This window comes from Takifugu flavidus, chromosome 10, assembly GCF_003711565.1.
Source record: "Takifugu flavidus isolate HTHZ2018 chromosome 10, ASM371156v2, whole genome shotgun sequence".
NCBI classification, from domain to species: domain Eukaryota; kingdom Metazoa; phylum Chordata; class Actinopteri; order Tetraodontiformes; family Tetraodontidae; genus Takifugu; species Takifugu flavidus.
The window spans coordinates 2,564,768-2,589,459 of NC_079529.1; the positions used below are offsets into that span (position 1 = coordinate 2,564,768).

The window sequence follows — 24,692 nt, forward strand, 5'->3', positions numbered from 1 at the left end:
CATTAGTGTGAACTTTAGTTTATTCTTTGCATAATACAATACACAAGATACATTTTTAAAATGACACAGGTCAATGTGCCAGATATATTAAGTACCGACAACTGTATAGAGTAATGTTGCAGAGATTCAGAGTGTGTGTGTGTGTGTGTGTGTGTGTGTGTGTGTGTGTGTGTGTGTGTGTGTGTGGTGTGTGTGTGTGTGTGTGTGTGTGTGTGTGTGTGTCTGCAGGTGGGCTGTCTGTATGACCAGCTGTTGATAGACTGCCTCAATCTCCACAACAGGAGGAAAGGTTATCTCAGTGTGTGCAAGAGCTACGGAGAAGTTGTGTGTGTGTGTGTGTGTGTGTGTGGGGGGGGGGGGTGTGTTTTTTTTCCCCCTACAAAGGATGAAAGGTTATCTTTCACACACACTGTTCCTGCAGACTTAACCCCACCCTGTGAGGTCACTGCTGTGATGTCACATGTGGTAATATTTGTAAGACTGACACAGTGAACTAACAATATGTGCAGTTATTCAAAAGACGCAAAAGAATCTGCCAACTGAGAAAACATCGGAGTACGTAGTGTGTGTGTGGGTGTGTGTGAGGGGGGGTGGGTTCAATGTTTTCCCCGTCCAGCAGTCCCCTGTCCAGCACTGTGTGGTCTCAGGTGGTAAGAGTACAGCTTGGCTTTATTGACAGCATCAGTCAGGGGCACACAGTTGAGACCACTCACTGTAAAAAATAAATATATGTGTATAAAATACACACAGTTCTGTGCCAAGGTTTCAGGCAGGTGTGGAAAAGGTGTAAACTAAGAATATTTTCAACTATATAGCGAATGATTTAAAAAAAAAAAAAAATCAATTTACCAAATGCAAAGTGAGTGAACAAAATATAAATCACATCAATATTGGATGTTACTCTTTGCCTTCAAACCAGCTTTGATTCATTTAGTAACGCTTGGGGGGGTTAGGAATGTTGAGGATTGCAATATGTCCAGCAGTGCCACCAACTGAACTGGTCTTCGTTAGGGTTAGGGTCTTCGTGGAAGACCTGCAGCCAAAAAGCCATGCCTCCGACCGGAAACGAGGCCACGCGACTCAACCATGCACAAAAACATCTAAGTGAGGCGCAGAAAAGTGGCAGCAGGTACTCTGGACATCCGAGTCAAAACTCTGAAATATTGGGCTGAAGCCGAAGGGCTGGAGAGCGGAGCAGTAACGAGTGTCTGCAGGCAACAGTGATGCATACGAATGGATGGAACGACCTTCCAGCCGAGTTCTTTAAATAAAAACTGCGTGCAACTGTACCCAGAAGAAGCATTTTTCCATACTTGTCTGAAACGTTCGCGCATTGGGCCTACTGTGTATGTAATGCATATACGTGCATGACAGTGCAGCGCTTACATTGGCTCTGCGTGCGCAGCGGCGTGTCCTGGAGCAGCTGGGGCGGAAGTGAACGTCCTCTTTTGGCCAAAGATGTACCTGAATGAAAAAGTATTCAGGATTAAAGTATGGTTATAAAGTCTAACTGAACTTGCGGGCCTCGCGGCTCTATAGCTCAGTGGTTAGAGCACTGGTCTTGTAAACCAGGGGTCGTGAGTTCGATCCTCACTAGGGCCTTCCTTTTTTTTTTTTTTTTCTCCGCTGATGGGTTAAAATAGCTGCCCTTTCTTTAAGTTTCAACTTTGAATCAAAAATAATTTGTGACAATGGAAAATCTGCGTTAGAAGCATTGTGTCTGTAATGTATTCAATACAGTTTGCGTGTTGCTATAGATTTAAATAATTTCAATTCTGATCATATTAAATTATGACAAAAGGTGTGAGACAGGGTCCAGAGTTATGTCAAATGTCTCACAGCTTTCCAGAAAAAAAAGACGGCAACGGATGAGTCGCACAGATGTGTGTGTGGCACCATATCAGTGTGTGTGTTTAGCTGATTGCTTTACGTAGTCGTCTGACATTCCCCGTGACAGCTCTGAACTTTTCACGGTGCCAGGACTGTCAGGGAGCGGGAAGGAGAGGACGGGGGTGGTAGGGAAGGTGGGAAGGGGAAGTGGGGAACCACGTCACAAGCTGAGGATGGAGTGAGGAGTTTGTCTGTGAGCAGAGACGGCGTACGTGCTTGTATGTTTTGGCACAGCGAGGTTTCTGCCCATTCACCCATCATCACCTGGTGATGTGTGATGAAGGTCAGGCCTGTCTGAGGAGTGAAACAATACCAGAGGTTTCCACACATCCAGTCTGGATGATACAGTCCTAACGCGTCACCCAGCAATCTCCCGGCTCCAGACTCACTTACACAATGTTCTACACGAGTATATCAATGGAAATACACACTGTTATATGTTACATATATGCAGTGATTCAACTGATTTAGAAGTTATAAAATATCATTAATGAGACTATCTAATGATCTCAGAAGACCAAAGGAGCATCTTTTAAAGCCTCTTCTGTAGCGTAGAGCCACACGGAAGCTGCAGCAGTATTACACCACCCATACTCATGTTTATTAAAGGCTATACTATTTAAAAATCTACCGCTTTTTTGTGTGATATCCAGCATATAAAAATGATTTTCATTACACGAAAGGTCTCACCATAGATATTTTGTAGTGCCGAGCTCTTACGCACTGACGGTTTGGGTAGCTGTGGTCGGATTTCCATCTTCTTCCTTTTCGGCAGCTGCTTTGGCTCCCTTAACTCTGCCTCTTCGCAAGAGTTGACTTTTCCCGGCCTGAGTGCGTAGAACCTGCGGACACACATCAGTGCCAGCAGTTACAGACGCATGCCGCTCAATTTTAAATAGAAGAAAATGTCAGCCGCTTTTCAAAGGGGTTTGCTGGCTGCTCCTCAAACTAATAGAGAGTGGGGGTAAACAGTAAACAGTTAATAAGCGGCACATTCGGAAAATAATTGTGAGGCTGCGTGGAAACAGAAGGCCGCCTGCGGTGGACTGGCAGCTTCTAAGAGAGACGCGGCGGCTGTGAAAGTAAAAGAAAACCAAACACAAGCTGCTGGTAGCCATTAAAGCGGCAGAGTCTCAACTTTTGGCCTCTTGTTAAACCAGGAGGAAAGGTATAAAATACACCCCCCCGTCCCCTGCCTGCGTCTCACCATCTCCTCAGCGCGAGTGTTGATGGCAACCAGACCAAATTTTTCAGGGCCTTTGAGGAGAGATGAAGGTCGGCGTGTGAGAGGGAGCACACATGGGCACCACATGGCATCGCTCCTCTCCCCCAGTCAGAGAAACCCTGACTCCTAGGAGCCCCTGCAGGTGCAAATGCAGGCATGCATAGCTCACCTTCGCCAGGCGCGCTGAATGATGCGCGCTGCCTCGTTTCTCATCACGGATTCCTTTTTACAGCGCACGTTCGTGAAGACGCGCTGGGCCTTTCCGACACCTCTGTGGTCCGAAGACGAGACGCTTCTGTCTACGTCATCTTTAGCAGGTACAGCTTTTGAAGTGTGGTCCTTTTGGTTTTGGTGCTTCTGTGATGAGAGGGGGGCGTTAGTCCTGCCTGCAGCGACAGCAATGTCCCTTTTTTTCACAGGGATCCGTTCTCTGGGAACACTGTCATTCTGATAAGCCGTGTAGCTGCCGGGGGAAAGGGTGCGGGAAGGTGGGGAAAGCTGGTCCCTGACTCTGGGCATGGAGGGCGGTCTGGGCTTGAGGCCGTGAGGCTGGCTGCAGCCAGAGAGGGCGAGACGTTCCTTTAACCTGGTGGATTTGGAGGCCCCGGGGGATGGGTCGCTGGTCACGCAGCGCTGACAGCTGGAAGTATCGGCATCATCACGTGCTTCCGCTGCTTTGGTTCTTCTGGAGGATCTGCTTTTATCTGAGAATTACAAATAAAACATTAAAGAAACTGCCGTCACAAACAGGAACCCTAAACAATGTAAGGTCCATCGTCACATCTAGAACAAGTTTCTACCTTTTGGTCTCTCTGCTTTGTTTGTAGTGTGTTCTGCTTTGGATGATTTCTTTGTCTCCACCATGGAATCCTTCATCGTTAAGTTCTCTATGACATCAACTAAGGAGTCAGTTTTCTGCTCTGTTCTCTTCAGAGTGAAACTCTGTCTGTCTACAGTGATGTGGTGCACTGCTTCTCTCCTCCGCTGCTCTTCTTCTCGTTTCCTGAAAACATAAAATAAGAAGATAGTGTTCAGTAAAGAACGCACTAAGACCCTGACCATATCATAAAGGATACATTTAGTTGAGAGCTACCTGAAGTGGAGAAATATTTAGGAAAAAGTAAAATCCAGAGAAAAGGTGAGACAATGTGTCCTACAATGAATTTGGCAATAGGGTCATGGAAGACAGAACGTTTGAAGGCGTTATTGCTTGTGTAGTCCAGGTACCTCGGATTTATTTATATCCCTGGAGAACCAGAGGAATGTCTGCTGGGTTGGTATGGCCTGGCTAGCATGAAGGAGGGGCAGACGTGACCTTGATCAGCAACTGTATGTAGGTAGTCCAGGGAACCATACGTTTTCTCTGATGTGTGGCAGAAGATGTTAAGCTCCCTGGACGTGTTAGGCTTGTCTACCTATAGAGGTTTATAGGCCCATGGGAATTTGAACTGACTGACATCAGGGAGCTCATTCACCCAAGCTGTCCACTGCTCTCAGAAACTGGGGATCCATTTGGCCATCCCATCCCTTCTAGATACTCTGGGTGAGGACTATAGCCCTGGCTGTAAAGGGAATGATAAAGGCCAGTAGATAATACTGGCTCGCTAAGGCTTTACAGATGTTCCTCAAGGTATTCTGCTTAAAGTCAGGCATCGCTGGCTCCAGGTGAGGGACAGGAAGCAACCAGCCCAGCTGAGTCCAAATAGCGATGGGTCTGCCTGGTGGTCTGGCATGGTTGGACTGGGGTAATTAGCTGGGGCATGTCAGACTCGACTGGGAGTAAAGGAGCTCAGGTGCTTCTTGGTGGTATTGGTGATAATACCCCCAGGAGACTGATGGACCATTGAGTTGACTGCGCTTTGGTGCCCAGTCTGCAGGGGTACAGCCTCTGGATGGCAGACAGGGCTGAGCTGTCCTTTCTGAGCCATCATGGAGTATGGCATAATCCTCCACCTTCTGGTTGCTGTTATGGAGGAGAACCTTGACCGTCTACAGCATTACTCTACGGCATCTGTAGGGTTGGTCCAGATAGACCTTTGCGAGAAAAAGACTGACCGGGTACACCTTCCATTTGCTTTCTGACTTGTGCAAGACAGAGAGGTGCATGTCCTTACAGGCATTACAAGGGTGCTTAAGAGTGCACCCACTGTTGGTGTGATTGCTTCTGTATTTCCATCACCTTTTGCAGTCCTTGAGCCCTTTCAAGACCCGTTTGGCATTAAACTCCTTGAAGACTCTGGCACCACCCATCTTGTGAGTAGGAGTATTGGACATGGTACCTAGCTCAGTCTGGACCAGCTGTTATGGCTGCTTGAGATCTGAAATGCTGAAGAATGAAGCTTGGCGGTCTCAAGGCGCTAATGTATTTCTAGCTGCTTAGTGAGTTGCTTCTCTGGCCCTAGTGCCTCTTCTTGGAGCTGCTGTCCTTCCTTTGCTTGACAGTCCAGCACCTTACACTCAGCATCAGTCTCATGCTTATTCAGGGGGTGAATAGCTTCAAGCTCCATCTGCTTTATTTCCTCTGCCAACATTGCAGTGGAGAGACCTTGAGCGGGGCATGTACCGACATGGACCTTCTGGATCTGCTATGGGTGTATGAATTCCAGCTGGATAAGCTGCTGTGGTGGCTGCTAGAGTGGGAAAAACTAGCAGTTGCAGCAGGGAGCTGGAATCCAATACCAACAGGTAAGAAGTTAAGTTTTGTTCTCTCTGTGGACGACTCCGGTGATGCTGCACTGTCCACGATCATCTTACGTTGCACTCAATCTGGCTCAAAGGACCAATGGTTCAGGGTAAGCCTCCGTCGAAGAATTTCTGGTTGAGGTGGCAGATTATGGACTATAATTCTCTTTAGACATATTGCGCCAGTGGCGATTTCAACTGCAGTTCTCTTTGAACCAGTAGGTGGTGCTGTTGGGCCTTAACGTGTAGGGCTTTCTCACACGGAATGATGAGCAAATAGTAAAAGCAGAATAAACCAGAGGAGAGACAGGATGAAGACATATCTGTGTGCAGGGATGACAGAGAGAAAGATAGATATGGAGAGAGTGTGACTGTTCTAATATGGGTAAGAAGAGGAAGACAGATGGATAAGCAAGAGGGGAGTGAGAAAGAGACATGAGAGAGAGGTGATCATTTAAAAAAGACATAAAAACTGAATACTCAGGTTTTGAGGTTTTATATTCTACAGGCACACTAAAACGTGCTCATGTCTCACTTGGCCGCATCCTTGCGCAGCTGCTCATGTCTCATGAGGAGCTGCTTTCTCTCCCTGAAAGCTTTGCGGACCGTGTAGCCCTTATACACGGCCTGTATGGAGGCGGCGGCGATGTCCTGGATGGCCGCTATGGACAAAGCGCCGTGCTCCAGCATGAACTGAGTCACTTCGCTGTGGCCCCCCAGGAGAGCGTAGTCCAGAGGCGTGTACCTGCGCGACAGGAATTCCATTTATCCCTCTGTTTGCCCACTTTTACTTTCAGCTCCGCTTTCCCCTTGCGGCTGGCTCCTCACCTCTCTTCTGTGTGCTCCATGTGATTGGGGAAGGCATTGTAGCCCAGCAGCAGTTTGACAGCATCCAGGTAGCCATTGTTACATGACCAGTGGAGAGCGGTTCGCCCCTGCGTACAAACCAGACGAGATTACCTGCTCAAAACCTCTCCGGTGACCGCCGTGTGGGCGCATTTGTGTAGGCTTTTACCTCCTTGTCCTGTATGTTTGGATCAGCATTGTTCTCCATCAGAACAGCCATGCAGGTGATGTAGCCGCCATAAGCAGCACACTGTAGAGGAGTCCGCCCCGCCTGGTCCTGCACAGCGACCAGAGCTTTAAAACCTTTTAACAGCTTGGGATCTATTCTTATTTTACCAGATTTAATGTCTAATACAGCGGAGTGGGAGGTTTACACAGTATAGAACACAGTATTCCATCATTCTAGTAATTAACATATAAAAAAGCATTAATAATTACACCATATCATCAGCCTTTAGTGAGTTAACAAACTAATATAGCCTGATGATACGGCGTAATTATCAATGCTATTGTGTAAGAGACACACAGCACAGTAGTAACAGATGTGAGTATATGAATCCACACCTGCACATTGGGACTTATCCCGTTCTCCATTAGAATCTGGCAGACCTCAGCATTGCCCCCCAGTGCTGCCCAGTGCAGAGCGGTGTGGCCGTCAACATCCACCAAATCCACCTGTGCCCCACCTGTAATTCATTTCATTTCCCGTTCAGCGTGGGTGTTTATCCATGTGACCCAGACGGCAGGCGTGCGTTCACCTTTAATGAGGGTGAGTATGACGTCTCTTTGCCCCATCTCACAGGCACGGAACAGCGGCGTGTGCTTCATCACATCCAGGTAGTCGACCATGGCTCCCCTCTCAAGCAGCAGCTTCACCGTGCTCACGTGGCCCGACAAGGATGCTGCGTGAAGCGCTGCGGGGAACACGCGTCAACACTCAAGGAACAAACCGGAATCATGTGGAAAATGATGGAAACATTTTGGTCCAAGGCGTCCAAATCCCAGGACCAGCATTCAGGTTCAAACAGCTGTGCTCCTCACCGGTGCCTCCGTACTTGTCGGCCATGTTGATGTCAATTTGAGGGGTGAGGCCCAACATGGTGCGGATGACCTCATCACTCCCTTTTCCCGCAGCCCACATGAAGGCCGTCCTCCCTTCCAAATCAGGCTCATCCTTCACGGACGGGTGGGACAGGAACACCCCAACTGTCTCCTTCAACAAGGAAAGCCAGTTCTTCTTTAGATCACAAGGCTCATAAAAATGGTCCAATGGGTGAGGTAAAAGGTTTAAGGTCCCAGTTTTACCCAACTCAAGCTGGAGGGACTCACCGCATTGTTGCTCTGAGCGCCGTAGTGCAGAGGTGTTGCACCCTGGCTGTCTGAGGGAATAGTGCCTGACGTGTTTCTCTCCAGGAGCAGGTGAACAATCTGAGCGTGGCCTGAAAAACGCATTCATTTAGCGAGACGTCACACTAGAAAGGATAACAGAAGGGTTGGAGGTGTCCTAAAGTGGTGCCGTGAGCCCCGATATGCTGGTTGGGCCTGTTTTATTTGAATTCTAACTGTGCTGAGTCAGCGTTTCTCTCACCCAGCAGTGCTGCCCAGTGCAGCGGCGTTCTGAAGAGGTTATCGTACGCCGTCACGTTACAGCCTTGGTAAGACGTCAGCACCTTCACCACCGCCTCGTTACCGTCGGCAACAGCGAAGTGCAGAGGCGTTCGTCCCTCATAATCCTGCCAGTTCAACAGCGACTCGGTGGGAGCTGCCTCCTGCACACGCACACACACACACACACACACACACACACACAAGTGGGTGTTTCTATTAAATTCTATTGCCATTGGGGGAATTTCTTTCCTCACTATGAGTGTGTGTGTGTGTGTGTGTGCGTACCAGGATACAGCGGACAGTCTGTGTCGCGCTGGCCTCCTGACTGTGTGCGGCCCAGTGCAGCGGGATCTTCCCCTCGCTGTCAGGAATGCCGATATTGGAGTCGTGTTTAATCAGAAGGCGTACGTGCTCCGGCCGGTTATAAAACGCCGACCAGTGCAGAGCAGTTTGCTGCCAAGGGAGAAGATGCAGAGGGATGGAGAAGGTCGTAACATATCATAATTACACTGGTTAAATCCACCGAGCTGAAGCGTGCGTCGACATTTTAAAACGACTACGACAAAACAGGAGTAAAATTTCTATGCGGGTGAGGAAAAAGGAAAATAGAGAACCGATGTGTGAAAATGAAATATCCCACTCAACATTACATATGACTGCGTTACTTCTGTGACTCAGTTAATGCATTTAGCCACAGTTGTACAGGCTGCAGATGTGCTTAGCAGATGATTTATGACTTCTTTATTTCTGTCCTGACATGTCAAACCACAAAGAGAATGTACTTTTCACATGACCGACACAACGTCGCCACAAAACGTAGGCTGAAAATCCCGCCTTGAAAGCCATCGAGTGCAGCGACGATGCATGTTGCATGATTGAAGCAGTATTTCCTCTTATCTTAGCAGATAGAACAGACTGCGTTTGTGGTTTAGTGGGGAAGATACAGAACGTGAGAGCGTCCAAAGCCTCAAACCTTGTTCTTGTCTTGCGTGTCAACCTCTCCAGGACCGATGTGTTTAAGGAGGAGGGCGAGGGCTTTAGGGGAGGGATGGCGGGTGGCAAGATGGAGCGGGGTCATCTCCTCTAAGTCCTTCTGCAGCCAGTTCGCTCTCCTGGATAGCAGCAGTTTCAAGAAACGGATGTTGCCCTGCAACGTTCAACAGCAGTGATACGATCTGCACTTCCCTTAATTATTAATAATGAATCACACACACACACACACACAGACATAGTGGCAAGCTTTGAGTCTGATTTAAGCTGCGGGACATCTATCTTTGCTGCCGTCTCTTCACTGTGATGAGGATGAGCTGTTGACCAGTCAACACGCCTTCTCTGTCACCCCTCCATCACTGCCGTCATCAGCATCATCATCAGGCATTTCACAGCCTCCCACAGCACAAGCAAGTCTGAGCTGCAGCCCTATTTCAACGGCGGCCATGCCCAAATACATGTGTGTTTTGTATATTTGCCCTCCTGCGACTACAAAGACACATCCTGACAGATCTATCTTATGTGTGAGCATGCATCTAGACTCTGCCTGTGTGTGTGTGTGCATGTGTGTGAGTGTGTGTAAGTGTCCTCCCTATTCTCAGTCCAATTAGATCAGTAATCCCTGGCCTCTCTCCCTGTCTCGGCCATTTATTGATCAGATGTCAAAGAGACAGGGCCTCCCATCACCTGCACTACGAGCATCCCTAACCCTCTCTCGCACATCACGTGCACGTACACAAATACACACATCCACAAAGAAATATCTTACTTTCTGAACTTATTTTTTATTTATAGCTAAACTGGGAAGTCTTTTTTTAAATTTTTGGCAAAATGTTCTCCCCATACAAATAATTAGAGCTATAACACAGGGAAGTCATAAATATAACCACCAGGGGGCACTCGATTCCCACTGGAGCTTATAAATAGTCAAACTTTCCATCTCAGCCTAAATAAAGCACTTAAAAAAAATATATATATATATGTATATATATATATGAATTTCAACTAAATTAATTTCAACTTAATTAATCCATCATTTTACACTGTCCATATCAATTTCATATCGCAAATTTTAATGGCATGAGTCACGGACAAAAACCTTCTGTGCTGCGAGGTGAAGAGCGGCGCGCTGACTGTGGTCGGTCTTGTTGACGGAGGCTCCAGCCTTTAGCAGAATCTCGGCACAGTCCAGGCGATCAGCCAGCACGCAGTACATCAAAGGGGTCCGGCCAAACTGGTCCTCATGGTCCCGCAGCGATGGCTCTGCTGTCACACACACACACACACACACACACAGAGGAGAAACAATAAACAAAACTGAGCAAAAGCATAAAACTATTTGTGGCTTGATATTTGAATTCTAAAAAATAGATAAAACAGACAGCACTAACTCTATATGGATTTGTACTCATCATTTAAGGCAGATGACACGTTTTCCAGTCGTCTATATCTACGCAGGAGCGAAACAATCGCCTGTAAATGTGGTATTTCGCGCTCTTCCACGCGATGGGGAACGCCCTCGAGGAGACTGATCCCAGCTCCAGCCGTACCCGCTCGGCTGCAGCTTGAATGCAGAACTATTGTCAGCTAAACCTTTTTAGAAAAGGTCGGGGGGTGGAAAGAGTATTTCAATCTGGCCGCGTGCTGCCAGTTATCCAGGCCTCCAACGATGTGTGAGGTGACCTGTGTGTGGAGGATGAACTGCGCGTGTTGATACCTGTGATGAGCTTCAGGAGGGTGCTTCTGTCTCCATTCACTGCTGCAGCATGAACCTGCGAGCCCAGGGATGAGGGGCCTGGGCTGGACATCGCTGAGGCCTGCAAATTAGGCACCAATAATCTTACTCTTACCTGTGACTACTTAAATACGGTCTTAATATGACAACCAATCCCTCATAGATTTGTTCCCTTTCATAAATTATCCAAAAGTATGAAACAAAACTCTTTGAGGAGCCATCCACAAAGCAGAATAAAGACACGGCTTTTATTTGAAGCTTTCTGACAGCGCAGAGTGAGTGTGTGAGTTTGTGACTGTGGGTTTGTGCGCGGGTGTGTAAGTCTGCTCCTGCTGAGGGAGTTAAATCTCTTCCTGGCCCCACTTAACCAGAGCCCAGTGAAAGCTGGGTAATCTGCAGACAGGAAGCAGCTGGGGAGAGAGGGGGACCCTGTATGAGAGTGTAAGAGGGGGGTCTCTCTTCATGTCTTATTCATGTCTCATTAATACTGCAGTGTACACCTAGCTGTGTGTTTATGTCGGCGTGTGTGTGAGTGTGTGTGCAGGGGGGTTGGAGATGTGGGACAAGCCCTGCGGGGCTCAACACAGAAATCAATTATTGCCCCTAAACACATAAATGCTGGAGGCACAAACTCACAATCTGAGATTTCTCTGAGACATTTTCATTAACTGTCACAGAGAGATCTCTCTTTCTCTCCTACAAACCAGTATGTGTGTGTGTGTGTGTGTGTGTGAAGACATTTATACAATGCAAGGAGAAATGCCAGTAAAGTTTCAGAAGGGCAGATTTTTCATACTTTCATTTTTCCAGTGAAGACGTCTTGGATCTAAAGTTGTCTCCTCTCGCTCCCACCACCTCATAAAGTGCGCTCCTGCAAACACTGCGTGCAGTTTGGCAATTACCCATTATGCTCTCTGCTTTCCCACGCTAAGCCAAGTAGTTAATCCGGGTTAGTTAATACACTCGCTATAAAGCAGGTAAAAGTGTGCGTGTGAAGGCGGATAAGAGGGGAAAACCTGTGCGTGTGAGCGTGCCGGTGTCTGTGATCGGCACATGGGCCTCGTTATGGGAAGTTATTTTATGCGAGTTTTTACAGGGGCTTCGCCAAACCTTCGTCACAAAAACATCCCTAATTTACAAAGATTACTGTCAGACACATAGATACACGTGCTGGTAGCAGCAGGTCGTTCCAAACTTTCCTTTTACCTTTGTTGACTTGCTTTGTTGCTTTATTTTTCCAAATTTCTGGAGTCAATACGACCCCCTAGCTACTTTAATAAAAACTGAATTGATTCATGAATAATATTAGATGGCGTGGGGTGGTGGTGGGGGGGGGGGCAGGAAACCACAATTTGGCCAAACACTGACACGAGGGGACACGAGTCGATACGCGAATCTTTGTGAAGAACTTTCAGATCATCGGGAGCGGGCAATTAGCGCTTGGGGATTGAAGGGTTTGGTAAACACCGGCGGTGCATCCACGTTGGGCTTAAAAAGGATTTTGAGGAGGCGCGACTGTAAGCGAACAAAGAAGGGTGTAAAAACAACACCGGGTCCCGTTGAGAGGTTGGAGTGGTCTCATTTAGCTATTCATACGAGTTCCTCAGGGAGCGCTCCACCGGCTAATACGAAGACAATGGCTCAGAGTACAGGTATTGATCAGAGACGGAGGGCCAAACCAAGTGAGTGTGCAGGTGTAAAAGCATTGATTCATGCTGATATTATTTGGTTTTTATTCATATTTTGTTTCCTGCAACCGCAGTTTAACAAAGAATGGCTAAAGCACTTCTAAAAAAAACCTTTTAACAACACGACAGGAGTGCTGCACCCGCGTCTGCGTGTGCGCGAGTGTTTATCCACAACTTATTCTAGCTGTTTGTCACTATGAAAGTGTCTGCTTTTCATAGCCGCCATAGCTGGAGCATGCTGGGTAAACAGGAGGGGAGCCAGAGCCAAGCCTGTGGTCTTTGTTTCAATTGTAATAACACACACTTTCGCACAATGAAGAGTATTCTTTACCTATCACAGGTGGTTTTGTCATGTACGTTTCCCTCTCTTCCTGTGTGTGAGTGAGTGTGTGTGTGTGTGTGTGTGTGTGGGTACCAGGATATCTAAGTTCTAAACAGCAGATGAAGGCTGCGGGGAGCAGTTCTTGGGTTTTGACTGACAGGTAAGGAGATAAGAAGGGTGATAATATCAGCCTACAGGGACGCCCAATCCGCAAAAAGCTCAATTTCTGGGGGACTTCCTGATTCCCTGAAGACCAATGAGTCTTCTACCTCAGCTGGGGGCTGAGTCCTTGGGCACAGCAGGGCCAATCAGCATGGGGGGAGAAGGTTGACTGACGTTTAGATGGGCTAATTTACATCATTACCGCAATACATCCAGACAAATGAGCCCCGGGGGTGTGAGCCAATCACCTGGGAGAGTAATGCAATTTGGTGGGACCACAGCTGTCAATCTTATAGCCACGGGGGTCAGCTAGTGACGCCTTTGGCTGAACCAACCGCTGCCTGCTGCCTGTCGTTCAACCACACATCGGCGTCTATATATGCACATACTATATTCACAGTATCTACACATTTAGCTGGGGCACACACAGATGGACTAGCTTGAACCGGAACGCGCACGAGTGTGTATGTGAACGCGAAACAGGAGTGGCTGATTCTCCACCGGTCTCCTGAGGGGGGAGAGTAGGGGGGAGGCAGTAAGTGGCGTGTGGCTGCTCGAGGGGCGCCGAGATTTACCTTTGTCCTCTGAGGACTTGTGTGTGTGTGTGTGTGTGTGAGAGTGTGTGCTCGTAGCGTGCATCTGACTGTAGGTGTTTGCATGTTTTTACATTTGCCCATGTGTTTTCGCCCACTGGGGCACGCCGTTGTTTACGCTCCGGCTCCTTGTGAGGACTGTGCCAACAAATGGTGGAAGAGGGCCAAAGCGTCGGGGAGGTGGAGGTGCAGAGGAAGGCGGCGTCGGACGGACGTGTGAGCAGACGCTGCTGGTAATGAGGTCTGCAGAAGTCTCAATGAAAGCAGCGGCAGAGGCCGGCGTGAGGCCGTGCGCTGAAGTAATTCGAGTTTACAGGTGGAGTCAGGTCAAAGGTCGTGATTAGGACATTTAGCTGTTGGCAGAGGTCCCTCTCCGTGGGTGCTATTTTGCTCTGCCTTATTTCTATTGTTGCCCAGATCGGATAAACAGGCCAGAATACCTGAATTAACAGGAAGTAAATTTATTTGTAATCTCTAATTTATAACATCTGCAGGGTAAAAACCAATCATCTTTGGCCGAATATACTAGTGGGAGTTGTGGATAAAGACATCGCAGTGGCCCGACAGCCACCACGGGGTCCATAAACTACCAGAACGAGGGCTCAAAACAAACATTTGATTGTTGCAATTTGTATTCTGACTCCTGGATGCCCCAAATATTTTACAACACACCTTTATGGGGTTTGATGAATAGAAGGAAATGCCTATAAAAGCTTAACCAGAGACACTTAAAAACTCCTGGGCTTTGTCTCAAATCACTTGAGCGTACAGTACACCGCCCTGGCAGGAAGACGACGGCGAAAGCAGTCGGAAAAATTAGCGCAGAACTAGCAGAATTCTGCAGAGAGCCGAAATCCTGCCTGTATCCTTGTGCATGCGAATCAAACACGGAGGGTAAAGAGAGCTGTGTGTTTTGTGTCATCCCATTATATCGCTAATGAGCCGCCCTTAGGAGGGAGGTGGGAGGAGAGACAGCCGGGCGGACAGAAAAAGACATCTGGAAAATAAAGCCACAGAAGAACAGCGGAGAGGAAGAAGAGGGCAGAGGGAGATCAGCTCGGGGACGTTTGCCTCTGCTCCGCTCCTCATCCTTTTCCCAACACCTCAGAGTCTAATTGGACTAAAACTGTGATCTAATTAAATGTCCAATTAAAGTGCAGAGAGCAATGTGCCCATCGGCGAATTAGAGTACAGGGACATAATCAGCTGGAAAAACAAACACAGAAATCAATGCTGGCGATGCGAAATGGAGGGAGAGGGAGGAAACAGAAGGGAGGGAGAGGATGGATGGAAGGATGAGGGGGGGCTGGGTGTGTCCTGCTTCTGAATACACGCTGCTTTAACGCGTTGACTGGTTAACAGTTAAATAATGGCACCGATCACACAAGCAAAACCACGTCAAAATCAATTTGGACGTTTCAGCGAGGACTGAGCCAAACTGGAGACGTCCGATTTGATTAGCTTAGATTTCAGCGGGCATCTACATTTCAAAGAGATGCGAACTCTAATTTGATTTTAAGAATGAGTCACAGCATTGATCACCTCGCAGTGAAACTATCTATCTCACTCCCGATAGTTAAAAACATGAAGCTTTAAGAGGAATCCTAAGTAACCTCCCAGTTCCAAAATCCGGCTCTTTCACTGAATTTGCTGAGTTCAAAATGAGTGAATTTGTTTATGTATTTGTTTGCTAAAAAAAAAAACACCCAGAAAAATAGTTCACCCGTCAGGTAAATCAGTCACAGGTAAAGGAGATCATGTAACTTTTTTTTAATAAAAAAAAATCCTTCCATTGGTATGTGAGAATAGATGATCTAAACTTTATTTTGCATCATAAGTTCACAGTACGCATTTAAAGATGATCTGGGCTCCTCCACCTCTCACCCACTGATACTCAGGTGTGACGAGGGAGAGATCTTCCTCTGACTCCATCTGTGAGTTCCTAACACACTGTGAACCCCCTACGGGCAGCTTTATCCCATCAAATATTAATGCTGGGATTCAATTCAACATTTCTCCCTAATCTTCTTAACAATTACGTTGTCATAGCCCATACAGGATTGTAACAAGTGGTCTCAATGGTCCTGGCTCTCGGGACAGAAAATAAAAACCTCGATAGCTACAGAAATTAAATTCCTCATGGGAATTAAACACTTTGGTTTAATTTAGATGGTTGTTAGATTGATTCTTACCATTGCTGCATGGAGGGGACACTTTAACAGATGTGTCTCAGTTCAGTGCATCCTTCAGGGGTGTGGATGTTCAGCCCCCCCTTACAGTGATCCTGGCTCTTGCAGAGACAGAAAAAGAGGATCACCTCCATACTGAGACCATACCACCTGTTTACACAGATAACTAGAAGCATTCACATTTGCTGTAATGAATACAGGGAGCATATGGCTGTCTTAAGTGACATATGTCTTATGACATACGGCTTAAAGTACAATAATACTGTTGATACAAAATATTTGTGGATGTGACAACTGTTGACTTTGAGAGGTTGCTGCTCTCCTACATTTAAACCAAGAACAGGTAAACACAATTTTGCATGGCTTATGGCCAATAATTGCAATAGATTATGCATTGTTTTTTTCCCAACTAAAAGGGGTTTTGAATTGTATTCCTTTGTGTCAATCATATAATGTGAGGTTTTAAAATGGTCGGAATTAGCTTTTAAAGAATAAGTCATGATGATGCAACTTTTCCTGTTTAGAAGAAACTGTGAACATTATTCATGCAGCAGCTGACGAAAGAAGAACAAAGAACAAAATGGTAGCACTCGAGAATCCTAGTACAACCTGCTCGTTGTTGTCTCGGTGGTATATTTACCGTTTAAAATATTTTCTTCCAAGTTGAAAATTCAGATAAGAAAACTTTCTTCCAAGTTGTCCCGTTCAATCGCCACAGTCTGGGTGACAAAACACTACAAGTCCCGTTACTAATGTACGAAGCAATATGACACCATGTTTAGAGTTTTTCCACAAATTCGAAGGTAAACGTTTAGAGTTTAAAAAACTACATTACCCATAGTTCATTATAACAAAGGAAGTGACGACGTGTTTTCCGTTGTCACAGTGAGGTTGGTTCGACGTCGACTTCCTCTTGCAGGAAGAAGAAGAGCGGCGTCGAGACAGACTGGGAAGGTTCAACACCAACACCTCCAATAATTACATTGTGCAATGAAACTATTAGCAATATCAGTCTTTCTTGATATCCGCTTCATCTCGGTTTTACTACTGGTAAGTATGTTTCTTCTTTTTTAGCTGTGGAATACACTGTTTTCTTTGATAACTAAGACTAGCGGCAGCCAAATAGCGTTCAATAGCTTGCAGCTGGTGATTCGCCGCTAGCTAGCTGCTGACTTGAGACGTGGCTTTTAAAGTAGTTAAGATAATATTAAATCCATGCTGGAATTGCAGTCATTTAGCACTGCCATTGAACAGATGTTTTGATTAGCCACGTTACTCTTATAAGTACTCAAATTATGCAGCTGTTAACTTAGCATCAGTGTGAAGTTACATTAGCTCAATATAACAATCCGCCGGCATAAACGATATGAATTGACTCCAGTGCTTCAGGGGTAATAAATTGTTTGTATCAGAACTAAAAGCGACCTTTGTAAGGTCATGTTTTAAGTTTGTCGTTTAGAGAAGTATCCAGTTGAAGCTAGATTAAGAGGTGTGATGGGAATGCTAAGTGTTAGCATTGCTCGTCTAACCGTGGTGATTACTTTAGGGGCGAGACTCTTGTGTTTGATTAACCACATATTTGATTTTACGCGTTACTTGAATTTCGAATGCGACTCATCGTGCAGCTGTATATCTAAGTAAGTGAAGCTTTATGGTTGGTCAAGTCCTCTGTTGTGGCTCATTCTGATTGGTTGACAACCCGGAACTAAAACCAGTGCACTAGTTGGGCTGTTTTAACTTTGGGCCTAAGACAAAACCCTGAAAACCGCTGTTACAACTGTTTGATTGTAATAAATCCAGCATAACTGTCCTGCAATTGTGCTTAATCTTCACTGGTCCACACCGACAAAGTGTCTATGTACTTTTAAAGTTAAGATAATACAATTTTAAAAGTCAGAGGACATATATCCTTCATGTCATCTGTGACAACGTTATGGAGAGAAAAGTTAATTGACAGGAAAATAATTATTATCAGGTAAAGAAATGTTTATTAAGAATTACAGTTGTATCTCAGCCTGATGTTAAAATAGATACTGCATATCCTGTTTGAAGAGCACTTAGTTGCAGTAGGTACAGGATGGTTGTTTAAGGTGTAGTCTTTCATTTTACATATGCATTCAACCTGTGGGCACTCAATTATAATGAAATTCAAATTAACACAACTTTAAAGTGGCCAGAATAAAATGTCTCTGTCCTTGTTTTTTTCCCTGCTGCTAAATTCGGTGTTACTTTTTCACAACATTGCAACCAAACTGAACTTGTGAGATCACATCTTTGACCTTCAGGATTGCTTTACTTTCTGAGGTCACCAGGAAATTGCACTGAGTAAAGAACGCGCTACAGATTTAGCTTATTGGTATAAAGCACCGTTTCTCAGGCAACAGCGTGGCAGTCAATGTACTCCGTTTGTTGAAGCTAGTTAACAATTTTCCTAAATACTCTAGTTTACTCGGCCCTTATGCCTTTAGTAATGAGTGGATTATTAATCAGACAAACAGAGGTTTTCTAAATTAAACATCTTTTAATTATTTCCCTTCAATAGCTGTCTAATAATGGGATTTCTTTGTCTTTAGGTGATGGGCCTGTCGTCTCCTGGAAAGGCAGAGATTGTACATTTGGACTCGGGCAACATTGATGAGGTCCTAAGTAAGTAAAGACATTTTTCTGTCTCAAGCTAAATTGTAGAATTGTTTAATTTTGAAAAACCTACTAATAGGTAATGTTAATTTTAACCTCCTACCATTCTAGATTATGCTTCTATAGCATAAATTGATGTCATTTTAAACCTAATGTAAAGAACAAATAGCAGGATGTTGTTTTTCTTGGACTGGAGGAAGGTGCAGAAACTGTTCGGTCCTTTATTTGATTGGTTCTGGGCCCGTTGATGCGAGCGGCTCCGGGTGTGTGAATGCACGTGTTCTCCAACACAAAACCGCTGCTGCGTTTCTGCATCACGGCCTCCGAAGAGACTCTGCCTCAAGTGTCCTTTAAGAACTTCAGCTGCAACAGAAAGAGCTCGGCAGAAAAATGTGGCAACATCTGGGGGAAAATGTGGTGTCTTGAAATATTTGGACTGTGCTGCAACAAGCAGCAGAGAGAAATAAAAACGTAACATTTCAACCTGAGCAATTAACAACTCCATGTCTGCACTGTTGTGTGTTCGTGCTGCGTTAAAATAAACGAACTCTTCTGAGGAGAGCCCTACTTTAGATGTAAGCTGACCCAAAGACCATTAAGTCGTTTCATAACACCGTTAGTCGTGCAGTTGGATTTTCATCAGTGAAACCAGATTAAATGCTGATGCATCTAAGTGCATTTATTAAAAGCAGAGTATCCCTTTTATTAGCGTAACGTGGGTTTCAGTGATCGGGTTCATATGGGGGCTCCTATTAATATCCTGTGGTGTGTTTCTGTGCAGATAATGCTGGCGTGGCGTTGGTGAACTTTTACGCAGACTGGTAAGTGTGTGTTGCTTCTCTTCAGTCACCTTTGACCTTTGTAATATGTCAGAGATCTTTAAATTGCATTTTGCCCATGTTGCAGAGATTTCCAGTTAGATTGCTGCCGTCCAGAGAATAGTTTGATGACAATGCTTTGTCAGGAGGTTTAACCTTAATGCTTCAGGGATGAGAGGAAATGAAGAATGTCTCCTTGTGCGTTACCTATTCCCGTTTTGGCTTCACACTCCTGTAATCCTAAGACTAAACATTTTCTCTTTACACAGGTGCAGGTTCAGTCAGATGCTTCATCCAATTTTTGAGGAGGCATCAAACATAGTGAGGGAGGAGTTCCCCAGCACCCATCAGGTGGTGTTCGCCCGCGTCGACTGCGACCAGCACTGTGAGTGTCGTCCATTTTCTTCATCCTAACATTGCCGACATCAGCAGTTACCCACCTGGTTTTACTGGACTAGCGTGTTTTTTGCTACGATGAAATCATTCTTCTGGTAGCCAGCTGCCGTGTTTATACCTTGTTTATATGTGGGTATCGTCGTGCTTTCGGTTTCCTCATCTAATCTCTAAAATGACAGAAAGATGAGAGTCAACAGTTCAGGCAATTACCTGCTCATGAGTTAGATGAACTGAGCCAGTCTGGGAGCCTAATTGGCCATATTGTAAGCCCTAACCCGCATAATAAGCTCATCTGATGCGTGCACGCCTATATTTTTGATACGCATATGTCCGCATAGATGGCCGGCACACCAAAGCGCAGCCACGCGGCCTTTTGAGATAAAGCAAATTAAAGGGAATTATTGATGACCTCCAAACTGTTTGAAGACTAATGACAAAACTGCTGCTTCCTGTGAAGATGTGAGGCTTAGAGACGTCCCGCGGGGAGATTGACACCTGCCACATGCACACGCAGCCGCCCATTCAGCCTGCACAGAGAGAATATTTGCTCCCCGCGGGAGGGGGGAGCTTTCATGTGCGAGATCAGAGCACAGAGCCGACTGAAGGCAGTGTTTTCAAACCGCGGTTTAACTGCCGCCCCCCCCCCCCCCCCCCCGCCTCCTTATCCGGCCGTCCTCGCGCGTTTCTTCTTCCTCTTCATCAACTGATCTGTTTTCCTTCACCTAACTTCTCTCCGTAGCGGACATAGCCCAGCGGTACCGCATCAATAAGTACCCCACGCTGAAGTTGTTTCGCAATGGGATGATGATGAAGCGGGAGTACAGGGGTCAGAGGTCAGTGGTCGCCATCGCCGACTTCATCCGCCAGCAGCAGGTCGACCCCGTGAAGGAGCTGCTGACGATGGAAGAGGCCAATACCGTGGACGTGAGTGGCCAACGCGCTCCGTCTGTAAAACAGACGCTTTCCTCAGATAAAATGGCTTCATTCCTCCTCTCTTCATCTCACAGAGGAGTAAGAGAAATATCATCGGCTACTTCGAGACCAAGGACTCTGACAACTACCACGCGTATGAAAAGGTTGCCAACATCCTTCGAGATGACTGCACTTTCTCCGCTGCCTTTGGGTGAGCCTCCCGGCCTTCGAACCATTCCCAGGAATTCATTCAAATGGAGCCCAGGTGTCCCGGATATTTAACCTTGGTCCTGTTTGATATCTGAGCCGCTTCCTTTTTTAATAGGCCCGCGTCTGAGTCCGAGCGTGTCGGGGGAGACAACATGATCTACAAACCTGTGGGGGAGAACGTTCCTGACATGGTCTACCTCGGCTCGCTCGCCAGCTTCGACCTGGCCTACGCCTGGGCCCAGGACAAGTGTGTGCCTCTGGTCAGGGAGATCACCTTCGAAAACGGAGAGGTGGGTTCCCGTCGTGTCACGGCCGAGGTGACGCCGGGCCGCCGCTCGGTCTCATCTGTCTGTGCTTTTCCAGGAACTGACCGAAGAAGGACTGCCTTTCCTTATCTTGTTCCACATCAATGACGACACAGAGAGTTTAGAGAAGTTCCAGCAGGAAGTGGCGCGCCAGCTCATCAGCGAAAAAGGTCCGTTTTCAATTTATTTACTTAGGAGCCAAACAACAAACATGTTCACAATGTTGGCTTTTCTTTTTCTTTTTATTTTTTTCCAGGCACAATAAACTTCCTGCACGCAGACTGTGAGAAGTTCCGTCATCCTTTGCTCCACATCCAGAAATCTCCCACCGACTGTCCCGTCATCGCCATCGACTCATTCCGACACATGTACGTCTTTCCAGACTTCAAAGATCTGAAGTAAGTCCCCCAAAAATACACTTTTATACACTGCAGCCGTGCGTGTGCACGTTTTAACACTCACACAGACAATGAAACCTGCCTAAAAGTGTGTGTGTGTGTGTGGGGGGGGGTGATGTTGAAGGAGAGACGACTAAATAAAGACTTTCACCCAACAGAGGCCCAATCTGTACACATTTATAATGTCTCGGTTTAACCCCAGATCAGCCAACATCACTCTTAAAGCTCTATAATTACACAAGTTGTCAACTGGAAGTTATTATGGGGTTGAAATGAGACGCAGGACCCTTGTTTATACAAGTAGTTTTCATACACTACAGACATGAATTCTTCTTATAAAATATAGAACTAGTATCACAAACGGCAAACCTTTTAATAAATGCTTAGAAGGCAGCTTAAATCTTTAAGACTGTGAGTGAGTATAAAACACACACACACACACACACACAAATGAACAAATGAATCATGTACATGTCACATCGCTCTTATTTGCACAGCATTCTTTTGGACATTTTTGAGCGTTGAATTTGTTTCTAACAAGGTTTTCTAAAATAAAGTTAATTTCATCCCCATTGCTCGCTCATCCACACACACCCACAATTATCAAGTGTGTATCCAACACAGAGAAATGTCACACCTCCTAAAATCAGTCCTTTATGAATGGGCCAGGACACCGTAGCTAATGTGACATGATTTGGCACGTGCAATAAGAGCTAAACTAATCCAGTCTAATCTAATTTAATCTTATTTATTCTGTCCCCCACCACGACGCCACCGCCCTCCCAGTCCCCAATCAGGGTCTGATCAGATAGACAGAAGCCCTGAGGACTGACCAGCCCTCCACAAGCTAATCACATCACATCACCGTTGCATGTAGCGCAGGGCTGGTAACTATGTTAGCGCCGTGGATGCTATATGCGTGCGTGCATATGCGCTTGTGCGTGGGTGCATGCGTGCGTCTCTTCACCCTGCTCTGACACACGGGGTTAACCGTCTGTGACGGGGGGGCCGGCTCATGACCTGTCATTAATGCACGCACTTCACAGGACAGTGTTGATACGGATCGATGCCGTCTGACATGTCTGCAGGGGCTAATGTCCTCTTTAGCTGCTCGCTCTCATATCAGCTCTGATCGGCTCTTTATCACTGGACCCTTGGAATGTCAAATGCAGAGTTAATACCCAGCACACAAGAACTACAGGAGCATTCTGGGTCTTTCCTGGCTCCCCAACAGTGGTGTTTCTGTGCCTGGGATTAAGAGGCTAAACTGTCCTTTGTGTACCCAGAATGCAGCTTGTCATGAGTTACAGCTTGGAGATGCTATATGTGACGTGTGTATCGACTCTTTCAGTATCCCTGGAAAGTTGAAGCAGTTTGTCCTGGACCTTCATTCTGGAAAGCTGCACAGGGAGTTCCACCATGGACCCGATCCCACGAACAGCACACCTGGACAGGTCTGACAGCGGGGCGGGGGGGGTAAAGACGAGCCGATTGGAATCCTAACGCTTCCAAAATGTCCTGTTTGTCCTCAGGAGGAGAGCGAAGTGGCCAGCAGCCCCCCAAAGAGCTCGTTCCAGAAGCTGGCGCCCAGCGAGACCCGCTACACAATCCTCAGTCGAGACCGCGATGAACTGTGACCTCAGCAGCCTTCCAACAAGCCTGAGACTCGATGCCAGGCTCCAGGGTCCGGGAGGGGGTTAGGTTTGGGACAAGTCAACGGGACTAACACCCAACACCCTTAGAGAAGGGGAGGAGGAGGAGGAGGAGGAGGAAGAGGAAGGAAAAGGTGAAGGAGCGCTGTCCAGCTGAAGCATGTTGGAATAACCTATATTTTCATAACTACGTACAGTTTTTATTTTGGGTTCAGTGGAATTAGGGTAAAGAAGGAAGTGTGGGCTCGGGGGTAGCGTGGTTTACTTTTATTGTTGGGATCTTGTAAATATGTCAATGCTACATGGGAAGTCTCGTCGTTGCTCTAAATTAAATGCAGAGTTTTCTTTATTTGATTTTTGGTTATTTCCACTGACCAGCGCTTTTTTAGAACCCCCCCCTCTTCCCCACTCCAGTTTGGTATGGTTCCTCTCTGTCCCCAACCTTATCTGACTTCGCCCATCCCTGAATAATTTGTACCTAAACATTGAGAGGAGACGTCCGTTTGAAGCAGCCAGACCTCCTGTATCTGCACTCACTCGGGTTTGAAGGAACAGGAAACTATTTTTGAGACTCCTCCCTCCCTGAGCTGCCCGTCTTACCTGGTACTAAACACTTGTTTTAAAACGGTATCCACCCTTTGGACCATTTGATCTACTACTGTTTTATGGGACTGAGTCATGCTGGGTGTAATGAGGACTTCCTCATGATGAAGCCTGGTGGAAGCAGCCTTTTTCTTTTTTTCTATACATGAAATTTGCATTCAAACAATATAAATTTGCCAAGTAAATTGCCAGACATTAGCTGATGCCATCATTTGACTCCCCCCCCCCCCCCCCGTTTGTACTTTAATTTGCACAAGTCATCGGGGCTCATTGAAGGTCTAAATGTGCCAGATGTTCAGTATCTAGAAACAGATTCTTTTCTCCTTAAACCACGGAAAACATTGTGTCGACACATGAAAACCAAAGTTAAATGTCGATTGCTTCCGCCCCTCTTAAACGTTTCTCACCCTAAAGCAGATCTGGTCTTTTTTCCTTCTTTAATGGGCACATGAAGTACAAAAATGGAAACCCTGTGTTGTGACCTTGGGAAGAGCGAGAGAAACATCCAGACGTTTGTGATGCGACTGTTTTCACTGTTGTCAGATGCGTCATGTTGGAGGAGAACAGACTGTCCTTCCCAGAGTTTAACACCTCAAAGACTCATTCACGTCCTCTTAGTAATGTTGAGTTTGGCGTTTTCGGTACAAGTTCAAGTCCCGGACGAAAGGTCGGAAGGGCAGATGTGGGTGACGGAAACCGCCGCTTGTGGGTAGATGAAGTCAACATATGGAACCCTGAGCAGCGTTGTGCCGTTTCTAGAGAATAAACAGTCATCTCAGAGGACAAGGTCAAGAGCAGAATCATAAATTAAAAATCATTTTACAGAAACCT

General features: G+C 46.3%; 2 protein-coding genes and 1 non-coding gene across 8 annotated transcripts; 2 read left to right on the forward strand and 1 right to left on the reverse strand.

Moving 5' to 3' along the window:
* Positions 1–2: 2 nt before the first annotated feature.
* invs (inversin) lies at positions 3–16,721 on the reverse strand. Of its 6 annotated transcripts, none has more exons than XM_057046460.1 (20): positions 16,571–16,721; positions 15,934–16,031; positions 11,773–11,856; positions 10,959–11,058; positions 10,341–10,504; positions 9,225–9,398; positions 8,537–8,704; positions 8,232–8,412; positions 7,973–8,082; positions 7,685–7,856; positions 7,402–7,557; positions 7,208–7,329; positions 6,813–6,920; positions 6,626–6,732; positions 6,333–6,542; positions 3,916–4,118; positions 3,285–3,819; positions 2,581–2,732; positions 1,387–1,464; positions 3–712 (listed from the first exon to the last, which is right to left on the reverse strand). In XM_057046460.1, the coding sequence occupies exons 3-20, from the start codon at positions 11,776–11,778 to the stop codon at positions 597–599; spliced, it is 2,862 nt and encodes a 953-aa protein (XP_056902440.1). In that variant the 5' UTR covers positions 11,779–11,856; positions 15,934–16,031; positions 16,571–16,721; the 3' UTR covers positions 3–596. The 6 variants fall into 6 exon arrangements, with proteins under 6 accessions (XP_056902440.1, XP_056902438.1, XP_056902439.1 ...); XM_057046458.1 differs by having other exon boundaries at positions 10,341–10,507; positions 16,571–16,720; XM_057046459.1 differs by having other exon boundaries at positions 10,341–10,507; positions 15,934–16,080; positions 16,571–16,708.
* trnat-ugu (transfer RNA threonine (anticodon UGU)) lies at positions 1,530–1,602 on the forward strand. The gene has a single exon. It is a non-coding gene; the product is annotated as a tRNA-Thr (tRNA).
* Positions 16,722–16,819: 98 nt separating the features above from the next.
* Positions 16,820–24,689, forward strand: erp44 (endoplasmic reticulum protein 44). Its single transcript, XM_057046469.1, has 11 exons — positions 16,820–16,980; positions 18,504–18,576; positions 19,349–19,388; positions 19,655–19,770; positions 20,521–20,705; positions 20,789–20,904; positions 21,019–21,193; positions 21,267–21,378; positions 21,465–21,606; positions 22,958–23,060; positions 23,139–24,689. Exons 1-11 carry the CDS (start codon positions 16,921–16,923, stop codon positions 23,241–23,243), a joined length of 1,227 nt encoding a protein of 408 aa, XP_056902449.1. The 5' UTR covers positions 16,820–16,920; the 3' UTR covers positions 23,244–24,689.
* The last annotated feature ends 3 nt before the right edge of the window (positions 24,690–24,692 follow it).

What these genes read in the sequence shown, in the direction of transcription:
- invs (XM_057046458.1), bottom strand. An exon ending in AGACTGTCCGCTGTATCCTG is followed by an intron (nt 8,413 to 8,536) that starts GTACGCACACAC and finishes GTGCGTGTGCAG; the next exon opens with GAGGCAGCTCCCACCGAGTC. An exon ending in GCGCTCAGAGCAACAATGCG is followed by an intron (nt 7,857 to 7,972) that starts GTGAGTCCCTCC and finishes TCCTTGTTGAAG; the next exon opens with GAGACAGTTGGGGTGTTCCT.
- erp44 (XM_057046469.1), top strand. Translation starts at nt 16,921, where the DNA reads ATGAAACTATTAGCAATATCAGTCTTTCTTGATATCCGCTTCATCTCG. An exon ending in GTGAACTTTTACGCAGACTG is followed by an intron (nt 19,389 to 19,654) that starts GTAAGTGTGTGT and finishes CTCTTTACACAG; the next exon opens with GTGCAGGTTCAGTCAGATGC. An exon ending in CCAGCTCATCAGCGAAAAAG is followed by an intron (nt 21,379 to 21,464) that starts GTCCGTTTTCAA and finishes ATTTTTTTCCAG; the next exon opens with GCACAATAAACTTCCTGCAC.